This window comes from Tachyglossus aculeatus, chromosome 17 (assembly GCF_015852505.1).
Source record: "Tachyglossus aculeatus isolate mTacAcu1 chromosome 17, mTacAcu1.pri, whole genome shotgun sequence".
NCBI classification, from domain to species: Eukaryota; Metazoa; Chordata; class Mammalia; order Monotremata; family Tachyglossidae; genus Tachyglossus; species Tachyglossus aculeatus.
Window position 1 is genome coordinate 51,461,021 of NC_052082.1, and position 10,906 is coordinate 51,471,926.

General features: G+C 46.6%; 1 protein-coding gene across 2 annotated transcripts; it reads right to left on the reverse strand.

Moving 5' to 3' along the window:
• Positions 1-4,565: 4,565 nt before the first annotated feature.
• On the reverse strand, positions 4,566-10,864 carry EMC6 (ER membrane protein complex subunit 6). Of its 2 annotated transcripts, none has more exons than XM_038759073.1 (2): positions 10,665-10,864; positions 4,566-5,145 (listed from the first exon to the last, which is right to left on the reverse strand). In XM_038759073.1, the coding sequence occupies exon 2, from the start codon at positions 5,097-5,099 to the stop codon at positions 4,767-4,769; it is 333 nt and encodes a 110-aa protein (XP_038615001.1). In that variant the 5' UTR covers positions 5,100-5,145; positions 10,665-10,864; the 3' UTR covers positions 4,566-4,766. The 2 variants fall into 2 exon arrangements, with proteins under 2 accessions (XP_038615001.1, XP_038615000.1); XM_038759072.1 differs by having other exon boundaries at positions 10,704-10,856.
• Between the last annotated feature and the right edge of the window lie 42 nt (positions 10,865-10,906).

Sequence of the window (10,906 nt, forward strand, 5' to 3'; positions counted from 1 at the left end):
GGGGAGGAGGAATGGGATTGAGGTATACCTGACCTGTACAGTTTTTATCAGACTTTTCTCTGTAGCTCCCTGTGGGCTAGAACTGAGGCATTTGCTGCTTAAGTCAGTGGATTTAATTCCAGTTTTTCAATCAATCAATCGTATTTATTGAGTGCTTGCTATGTGCAGAGCACTATACTAAGCAGTTGGGAGAGTACAGGATAACAGATTTGATAGATGTGGTCCCTGCCCACAATGAGCTTACAGTCTAGAGGCCAGGAAGAGGCATTCTGTCCAGAAGCTCTTCTGTCCAGGAAGAGAAGCTCCTTGGGACCCCATCACCTGCCGGTGGGGAGGGATCAGTTCTTAAGGTAAGCGGCAGTTGGAGGGTTTTGGCATTTTCTTCTCCTGGAAACTGAGGGAGGATGGGACTTCACCTTCCTTGATCAGGAGTCTGAGGGGGGTGCAGCATATGGTTTGCCTTAAAATGCCTTAAAAATGGGTAGGCAACTAGAGCAGTCTATTTGGAACCATTTGGGTGATTCCTGCATGGAGGCAAGGGGATGAACCTGATGACCCCAATTGCTGCCTCCCACCCCTCACATTCTTGGATCTTCTCCCGACCTGGAGGACTAAATAGCCTGGGTTCTGCTTTAATCATCATCAATCGTATTTATTGAGCGCTTACTGTGTGCAGCGCACTGTACTAAGTGCTTGGGAAGTACAAACTGGCAACATATAGAGACAGTCCCTACCCAACAGTGGGCTACAAGCCCTCCTTATGGTGTGCAAGAATGAGCACGCAGGTTGCGTTCTACAATTTTGTGTGTGCATGTGTAAGCCTGTACGATTACCTCTGTATTCTCTGTGGGTAATTTTACATATACAGCCACGTTGACAATTCAGGGAGGAGCGTTCATCAACCCTCCGCTGGAAACCGCAACAAAATATGACGTTGGTGAGAGAAGAGCCTGCAGCACTAAACCGTTCTGCCACTCACCAGACAGCCAAAGGAAACTCAACTGTGTGGTGAACATTCAACAAGGCAGGCTGCTTTCCTTTTCAAAAGGACAAGTTCAGCACACTTGCCGAATGCTAATTCCTGACTAGTGAAATGTACAGGTTTTGCTGTCAAATACTGCTTTAAAGTTAAGGTGCTGATATCATCTATGGGCCAGGTTCTCAGAGGCTTAACAAAATGTTCTTAGTGTTTATTTTGGGACAAACTCCAGATTAATGTTAACTTTTGTCTTTGGAGAAAATTTTTTTTCCCCACTCATACTGTTTCAGGTCCCAGTTAGCTTCCTTCCGAATTTGTGGGAATACTAATCCAAACTGATTTGCCCAATACCACAAGTATTGGATTCCTGTTATCTTTATATTGTGCTGAAAGGTTTATTTGTCCCTTATCTCATGCCCAAAATAAACAGGAAAACTAGAGGATGGAAATGACGAAGCAAGGTGCCAACATGTATCTTTTAAGACAACCTAATTTTTTTGTGAATATTTAATACGTCTTTATGATGATCGCTCAAAGTTAACTAACGGTCCTGTGCATTCGGCCAAGATCACCGAGGCCAATGCCCGGCCTCCGTGAGAAAGGGTTGGGATTGAGGGCCAATTCAACAATGTCAACAAGTGTCTCATTTTCCAGCCTTCTCTCAACCACTGCGGACTTGCATGGGGGAACCAATCTCTGGTGCTTCAGCTCAGGCAGGTGCCACCTTTCATTAAATACTTGTGAGTCCTTCACGCACGGTGCCGGAGGCAAACCAATTCACTAGCTTAGGCCAGCTTCCAGCCTCTTTCCAAAATGGTGTTGACACGCTACCTTGGTAACTGTTCAAAAAGGCTCTCACATAGAGATACGAAACCAGTCTGCTCAGAGCTCCACAAAGCTCTAGAATGACGTCCCCTCCCTCCGCGACCCTCAATATTTATGAACTAAGTCACTCTTCCCAAGGTTTCTTCTACAGTAGCATGACTTTTCCCTAGATCTGCCTCGGACTGTGATCACCTCATCTATTTAGACTTAATAAAACTATTTTTTTAAAGTTTGATCCTTTTTTTTTTTTTTTTCAAAATTTCTTTCTGACCCGATATCCTTCCTCTTCGGTCTGGAGGAGAGAGGAGCAAGGGCCTGAAGGAACATAAGCGAAGAGGTAAACAGCATGGAAGTGAGGCAGGAGGTAAGGAGAAGGGAAATGGAGCCCTTAGCCTTCTTAGGAAGGAAAAGCCAGGACGTGACAAAGACGGGCCAGCTTCTGACTCTGGGACACTGATGCGGGCTGGGCATCCTCAAAAGACAAGTCCGCTCCAACATGAAATCAGGATGGTTTATTGGATCAGTAAGGCCCCCCACACCCTGGTGTCTCACGCAATCCCAAAATACCACAACCACATGCCACTTCCCAAGTCTTTGCCCAAGACCCAGGGCCACGCGGCTGTTATTGATACCTTCACCCTGCAAGAGTACTTATTTTTCCAAAGAACTGTCCCAGCAGTTCTCATCCCCTCCGCCGATGGCCTGGCGGGCTGCTTCCCTAGCCGGGGGCACAGGTCCTTTATCGGTCTCCACAGTGGAGGCAGCAGTTGCTCGTTGCAGGCAGGGAGAGTGTCTGCCAACTCTGTGGTATTATACTCTCCCAAGCGCTTAGCACGGTGATCTGCGCGAACCAAACGCTCAGTAGATACCGGTGATGATGAGTCCCAAGCGCAGGTCTTCATCTTTAGGTGGTGGCTCAGTGCTACAGGTGCAAGAATTCTTCAGCAGGTGGTGCGGATTCCAAGCCTCTCTGGTCAGTCCTCAGGGTTCAGTCCCCATTCCCCCAAACACACGACTCTTGCTTGGCTCAGTGTTGGCCCCCTCATAGAGGGTCTCACCACACAACATTACAGTGTCTACAGTCATCAATCCCAGCCTCTCCTGACTGCTTGGTCCCCCACTCCTTCCAATAAGTCCCTGCTAGCCTAACCCGTTAGAGAATTTGAAACTTCCTTCCCTCTACAGAAACCTCAGTCCTCCTTTCCCCGGAGGCCACGGACCAAGCCCCCGGTGAAATCTGCTGACCCGAAGGCCTTAACAAGAGGGCGGGATGCAAATCAGCGAATATTGAAAAGTCAGGCCCAACATGCAAACAGGTGAGGACTCAGTTCGGTCAACAGCTGCGTGGAGTAGTGGATAGAGGAGGACCTGGGTTCTAATCCTGCCTCTGCTACTTATCTGCTGTGTGACCTTGCGTAAGTCACTTTACGGCTCTGTGCCTCAGTTGCCTCATCTGTAAAATGGGGATTAAGACTGAGAGCCCCATCTGGAACGTGGACTACGTCCAACCTGAGTAACTTGTATCTACCCCAGCACTTAGTACAGTGCCTGGCCCATAGTAAGTGCTTAGCAAATACCCTTAAAAAAAGGGCCACTGGGAGATGCAAAAGAGTAGCAGAAAACAGGCAAGGAAGACTCAAAAGGAAGTTCAGAGGGAGACAGAAGTTTAAGGAAGCACTAATACATATGATACTCAAAGAATATTTTAGTACACCAGGGTGTCTTTTGGAAGAGTAAAAGGCAGTCAAACCTACAAATGGCATCCAACCCTGGATTAGAATAGCCCACTGCTTTGTGAAGAGCAGAGTCTCCCTGCTTTCATTGGGGGCTGGTGGAATTTGACAGTGAGCTCTTGCAAAGAGATATCATCTAAATACCCTTTTTTTGGGTATGTGAGACCTCAGTTTCAATGACCATGGCTCATGACCAATCTAGAAGTCTATGAAGCGATGGTGCCATCTGATTAACAGACACACTGTTCTACCTTAGATATCACAATCAACCTGAACACTCCTTTTGCCAGCAAGACCAAAGGATACATATTAAGTGGTCAATCATAAGCACCAATCATGGACCCTCAGATCAGTAAATGTGCCTGCAGCTACAATCGTTGCAGTACAGCCCTTGTGGAATGGAGATCTGCCTCTTTATAGTGCATCCAACAACAAAAAAACCCAACAACTACATGCAGTATGGGAAGAAGGACTAAGGTAAGGACGTGATATAACTCAATTTGGTTACAGCATATCTTCTTTGTTGGGAAGGAAACAGCAGCAGGTTACAACAGTTCATTGCCATTACATCAAGCAGACTCAATTCAAGCCCAAATCGTGCAGCTATGAGGTGAGCCTTGTAGATATCTTTCAATGGCACCACCCACGGCCACTTCAAAACAAAGTTAATTAAATCCATATAAAGAGATGGAGATTGTACAAATAGCTACAGAGGAGTTGGGTCATTAGGGGGTGATTCTTTCAATAAAATATATATATATAATGGGTTAGGGAAGAGTTGGTCTAACTTGGCTACTAAATCCTTCTAGCTAAATTTAAGGTATTACCTTGCAGATGAAGTCATCCTTTCTAGATTTGCCTCCCAAAGATCTGAAACAATCTTCCTTGTCAGAGGACACCCCTTTTAAGGGGACCATTCTGAAGATTTTAGAAGCCATGCTGGTTTTTCCAGGTTCAAATGATGAACAAAAACAAAACATTCTTTCCTTACTAATTTGCATTAGGTAGAGAAGGAAACTTCCACAAAATATTTCACATTAGATTTAATTAAAGGAATATTAAAGGAATATTCATCTTCAACATAAGTTACCAACAATGTTAACAGCATAAGCGGTGAGTTCAACAATTTAAAAACTAAGCACGTCTATATCTTGTTGATTAAATTAATTTCCGGCAACAGCTCTCCAGTTCAATCAAAACCACTTCAGCCCACGGCAGCCCCATCACTTTTAATACACATGCACCATGCCATAGAGGAAAGTCCAGAAGAGGACGTAAGTGAAGAGGCCTCCAATAAGGCCCCCAGTAAAGAGAGGTCTACGGGACTTGAAGTACTTGTTCCACCGCCTTCCGGCTTTTAGTACCAAAAGCACAGAGAGGAGGATTGAAGCCAAAAAATAGAAGATGAAACCATACAAGCCAGTGAGGCCAAGGATCCCTGCTGTTGCTCCGGAAAGGGCAGACACGGATGTCCGACAGTAATCCAGAACGGCCGCATTCCCCCGGACGGCGGCTTCACTAATGAATGGTGGTCCGTCTCGTTTGGCCACCATGGTGGCCATCGCTCCTTCTGGGAATTAAGGCCTTGGTTCCGCCGGACCACCTGAACTGAAAAGAGCGAAGAAGAAAAATGACTTGAGTAGCAGATGCACTTACTGAGCAGCCACCGAACATGGTGCCCTCTACTACAAGCTTGGGAAATGTGAAACAAGTGAGTGGCATGGTCCCTGTCCACAAGGAGCTTAAACACTAGTGGGGGAAGGAGACATGATTATTTACATACAGGGATATAAAAAAAAAAAAGATCTCCCCCTCTAGACTGTAAGCTTGTTACATGCACGGACCTTTAACTCTGTTTTTTTTTGTGGTATTTGTTTAGCACTTACTATGTACCAGACACTGCACTAGGCACTGGGGTACCAACAAGTTAATTGGGTTGGACACAGTCCCTGTTCTACTTGAGGCTTATAGTCTTTAATCCCCATTTTATAGATGACAGAGACACGGAAAAGTTAAGTGACTTGCCTGAGGTCGCACAGCAGACTAGTGGCAGAGCCGGGATTAGAACCCAGGTCCTCCTGATTCCTAGGCCCGTGCTCTATCCGTTAGGCCATGCTGCTTCTCCCCAGTGCTTAGTACAATGTTCTGCACATAGTAAGCACTGAGTAAATGTCAGACTGAAAAGAGCTTTATATGACTCCAATACCCAAGTGAATCTCCTTAAAGAATATCAGGAACATATTGTAATCCACTTCCCAAACTTGAGTGGGAAAGTGAAAACTTGGCTAAACTAGAATGCGAGCTTTCAGTATTCCTGTCCTGCCTGATTGAGGCGGATCGTCAGATTTGGAGGCAAGGGTTGGCCCGGATGGTCTTGCTTGGTCCCTGGCAATGCTTAGGTTCTAGGAATTCAGAGAGTTAGACTTTATGGGACTTGTCAAAACTCGACACTCTGCAATGCTTAAGATTTTATTGACCAACTACTGAACAGGACGAAAGCATTAACTTGACCACACAAAAAGTGAGCCTCAAATAACTGGTTACCACAAATAACACACCAGGTGTGGCAAAGAGTCCCGTTTAGTGTGCTCCATGAACACCACAGATTTTAAGAGGTCCCGGCACCAAAGGGGCAGCTCACCCCATCTTATGAGGATCACACGGTCGGTGACCTGTCTTGTTCTTCACTAGCTGTGGCCACTCCTTTGGGAACACCACATTCCCCACCCCTGCACAAAACCAGTAATAACAATACCAATGATGACATTTATTAAGCGCTTACTATGTGCAAAGCACTGTTCTACACCCCGGGGAGGTTACAAGGTGATCAGGTTGCCCCACGTGGGGCTCACGGTCTTAATCCCCATTTTACAGATGAGGGAACCGAGGCACGGAGAAGTTAAGGGGCTTGCCCAAAGTCACACAGCTGGGAATTGGCGGAGCCGGGATTTGAACCCCTGACCTCTGACTCCAAAGCCCGGGCTCTTTCCACTGAGCTACGGTGCTTCTAGCATTTACCGGGCGCCTACTGTGTGCCGAACACTGTACCAAGCATTTGGGAGTCTAATCGAATGGAGAATCATCAACGTGGGTTTTCCGAACGATGAGATGGGGTTGGATAATTGTGTCTGAAGTTTATTTATTTATTTTACTTGTACATTTCTATCCTATTTATTTTATTTTGTTGGTATGTTTGGTTCTGTTCTCTGTCTCCCCCTTTTAGACTGTGAGCCCACTGTTGGGTGGGGACTGTCTCTATGTGTTGCCAATTTGTACTTCCCAAGCGCTTAGTACAGTGCTCTGCACATAGTAAGCGCTCAATAAATACGATCGATTGATTGATTGATTGGGCAGCAAATGATAATTATAATAATGATGGTATTTGTTAAGCGCTTACTATGTGCAAAGCACTGTTCTAGGCGCTGGGGAGGATACAAGGTGATCAGGTTGTCCCAGGTGGGTGGGAAAGGGGGGGTGCAGGGAAGATGGAAGGAAGAACTGGGTCCATGTGAGGCCAAAGGAAGGCTCGGGGTTAGGAGTCTGGGGCCCCTCGACTACAAGGCAGGGATGTCTACCAATTTGTACTTCCCAAGCGCTTAGTACAGTGCTCTGCACATAGTAAGCGCTCAATAAATACGATTGATGATGATGTCTGCTGTGTGGCTCAGTGGAAAGAGCCTGGGCTTGGGAGTCAGAGGTCATGGGTTCTAATCCCGGCTCCGCCACTTGTCAACTGTGGGACTCTGGGCAAGTCACTTAACTTCTCTGGGCCTCAGTTACCTCATCTGTAAAATGGGGATGAAGACTGTGAGTCCCGTGTGGGACAAACTGATCACCTTGCATCTTCCCCAGCGCTTAGAACAGTGCTTTGCACATGGTAAGCGCTTAACAAACGCCATCATCATTATTATTATTATGGGGATGAAGACTGTGAGCCCCATGTGGGACAACCTGATTATCTTGTATAATCTATATTATCATTATTATATTATTATTATATTATTATCTATATGTTGCCAATTTGTACTTCCCAAGCGCTTAGTACATCATCATCATCATCATCATCAATCGTATTTATTGAGCGCTTACTATGTGCAGAGCACTGTACTAAGCGCTTGGTAAGTACAAATTGGCAACATATAGAGACAGTCCCTACCCAACAGTGGGCTCACAGTCTAAAAGGGGGAGACAGAGAACAAAACCAAACATACTAACAAAATAAAATAAATAGAATAGATATGTACAAATAAGTACAGTGCTCTGCACATAGTAACCACTCAATAAATACAATTGATGATGATCTTGTATCCCCCCCAGCGTTTAGAACAGTGCTAGGCACATAGTAAGCGCATAACAATAATAATAATACTAACGGTGTTTGTTAAAGGTTACTATGTGCAAAGCACTGTTCTAAGCACTGGGGAGGTTACAAGGAAATCAGGTTCATTCATTCATTTATTCAATCGTATTGATTGAGCGCTTACTGTGTGCACAGCACTGTACTAAGCGCTTGGGAAGTACAAGTTGGCAACATACAGAGACGGTCCCTACCCAACAACGGGCTCACAGTCTAGAAGGGGGAGACGGACAGCAAAACAAAATATATTAACAAAATAAAAGGAACAGAATAGTAAACATGTTTGAACCCATGACCTCAGGTTGTCCCACAGGAGGCTCATGTTTTCAATCCCCATTTGACAGATGAGGGAACTGAAGTGACTTGCCCCAAGTCACCCAGCTGACAGTTGGTGGGGCCGGGATTTGAACCCCTGACCTCTGACTCCAAAGCCCGGGCTCTTTCCACTGAGCCACGCTGCTTCTCGTGGCTTAACAGATGCCATTATTATTATTATTATTATGTCTGTATAAAGTGGGGGGCGGGGGAAGGCTGGGGTCGCCCCCCGGGGGACCCTAAGTCCTTGACCCTCAAGGACCCTAAGGGAGCTCTAACCACGCCTCCACCCCCTCATTCATTCATTCATTCAATCGTATTTATTGAACGCTTACTGTGTGCAGAGCACTGTACTAAGCGCTTGGGAAGTACAAGTTGGCAACATATAGAGACGGTCCCTACCCAACAGCGGGCTCACTGTCTACAAGCAGAGTGGCTCAGTGGAAAGAGCACGAGCTTTGGAGTCAGAGGTCATGGGTTCGAATCCCGGCTCCACCACGTGTCTGCTGCGTGACCTTGGGCAAATCACTTAACTTCGCTGGGCCTCAGTCACCTCATCTGTAAAATGGGGATGATAACTGTGAGCCCCACGCGGGACTGATCACCTTGTAACCTCCCGGGTGCTTAGAACAGTGCTTGGCACATAGTAAGCACTCAATAAATGCCATTATTATTATTATTATTATCAGAAGCAGCGTGGCTCAGTGGAAAGAGCATGGGCTTTGGAGTCAGAGGTCATGGGTTCGAATCCCGGCCCCACCACGTGTCTGCTGCGTGACCTTGGGCAAGTCACTTCACTTCTCTGGGCCTCAGTTCCCTCATCTGTAAAATGGGGATGAAGACTGTGAGCCCCACGCGGGCCAACCTGATCACCTTGTAACCCCCCCCGGCGCTTAGAACAGTGCTTTGCACATAGTAAGCACTTAATAAATGCCATCATTATTATTATTAGAAGGGGGAGACAGAGAACAAAACAAATTAACAAAATAAGATCATTGTAATAATCAATCAATCGTATTTATTGAGCGCTTACTGTGTGCAGAGCACTGTACTAAGCGCTTGGGAAGTACAAGTTGGCAACATATAGAGACAGTCCCTACCTAACAGTGGGATCACAGTCTAAAAGGGGGAGACGGAGAACAAAACCAAACATACTAACAAAATAAAATCATCATCATCATCATCAATCGTATTTATTGAGCGCTTACTGTGTGCAGAGCACTGTACTAAGCGCTTGGGAAGTACAAATTGGCGACATATAGAGACAGTCCCTACCCAACAGTGGGCTCACAGTCTAAAAGGGGGAGACAGAGAACAAAACCAAACATACTAGCAAAATAAAATAAATAGGATAGATATGTACAAGTAAAATAAATACATAGAGTAATAAATAGGATATGTAAAGTAATAAATATATACAAACATATATACAGGTGCTGTGGGGAAGGGAAGGAGGTAAGATGGGGGGATGGAGAGGGGGACGAGGGGGAGAGGAAGGAAGGGGCTCAGTCTGGGAAGGCCTCCTAGAGGAGGTGAAATATGTACAAATAAAATAGAGTAATAAATCCGTACAAACATCTATACCGGTGCTGTGGGGAGGGGAAGGAGGTAAGATGAGGGGGATGGAGAGGGGGAGAGGAAGGAAGGGGCTCAGTCTGGGAAGGCCTCCTGGAGGAGGTGAAATATGTACAAATAAAATAAATAGAGTAATAAATCCGTACAAACCTCTATACAGGTGCTGTGGGGAAGGGAAGGAGGTAAGATGAGGGGGATGGAGAGGGGGAGAGGAAGGAAGGGGCTCAGTCTGGGAAGGCCTCCTGGAGGAGGTGAAATATGTACAAATAAAATAAATAGAGTAATAAATCCGTACAAACCTCTATACAGGTGCTGTGGGGAGGGGGAGGAGGTAAGATGGGGGGATGGAGAGGGGGAGAGGAAGGAAGGGGCTCAGTCTGGGAAGGCCTCCTGGAGGAGGTGAAATATGTACAAATAAAATAAATAGAGTAATAAATCCGTACAAATATCTATACAGGTGCTGTGGGGAAGGGGAGGAGGTCAGATGAGGGGGATGGAGAGGGGGAGAGGAAGGAAGGGGCTCAGTCTGGGAAGGCCTCCTGGAGGAGGTGAAATATGTACAAATAAAATAAATAGAGTAATAAATCCGTACAAACCTCTATACAGGTGCTGTGGGGAGGGGGAGGAGGTAAGATGGGGGGATGGAGAGGGGGAGAGGAAGGAAGGGGCTCAGTCTGGGAAGGCCTCCTGGAGGAGGTGAAATATGTACAAATAAAATAGAGTAATAAATCCGTACAAATATCTATACAGGTGCTGTGGGGAAGGGAAGGAGGTCAGATGAGGGGGATGGAGAGGGGGAGAGGAAGGAAGGGGCTCAGTCTGGGAAGGCCTCCTGGAGGAGGTGAAATATGTATAAATAGAGTAATAAATCCGTACAAACCTCTATACAGGTGCTAGGGGGAGGAGGGGGCCGAGTTACCTGAGGTCGGGGGCTGCAGATGGGTGAGGCCTGAGGCGGCTCCCCTAAGGCGCCATCTTGAACCCCAGACCGCCGGGAAGAAGAGGCGGAGGAGGAGGAGGGCGCCCTTCTGCGCATGCGCGACCTCATCCCGACCCTTCCTCCCTTCCGCGCCTGCGCCCCCTTCCGCGCAGACGCGGCTGGGCGGCGAGGGGTCCCCGCGG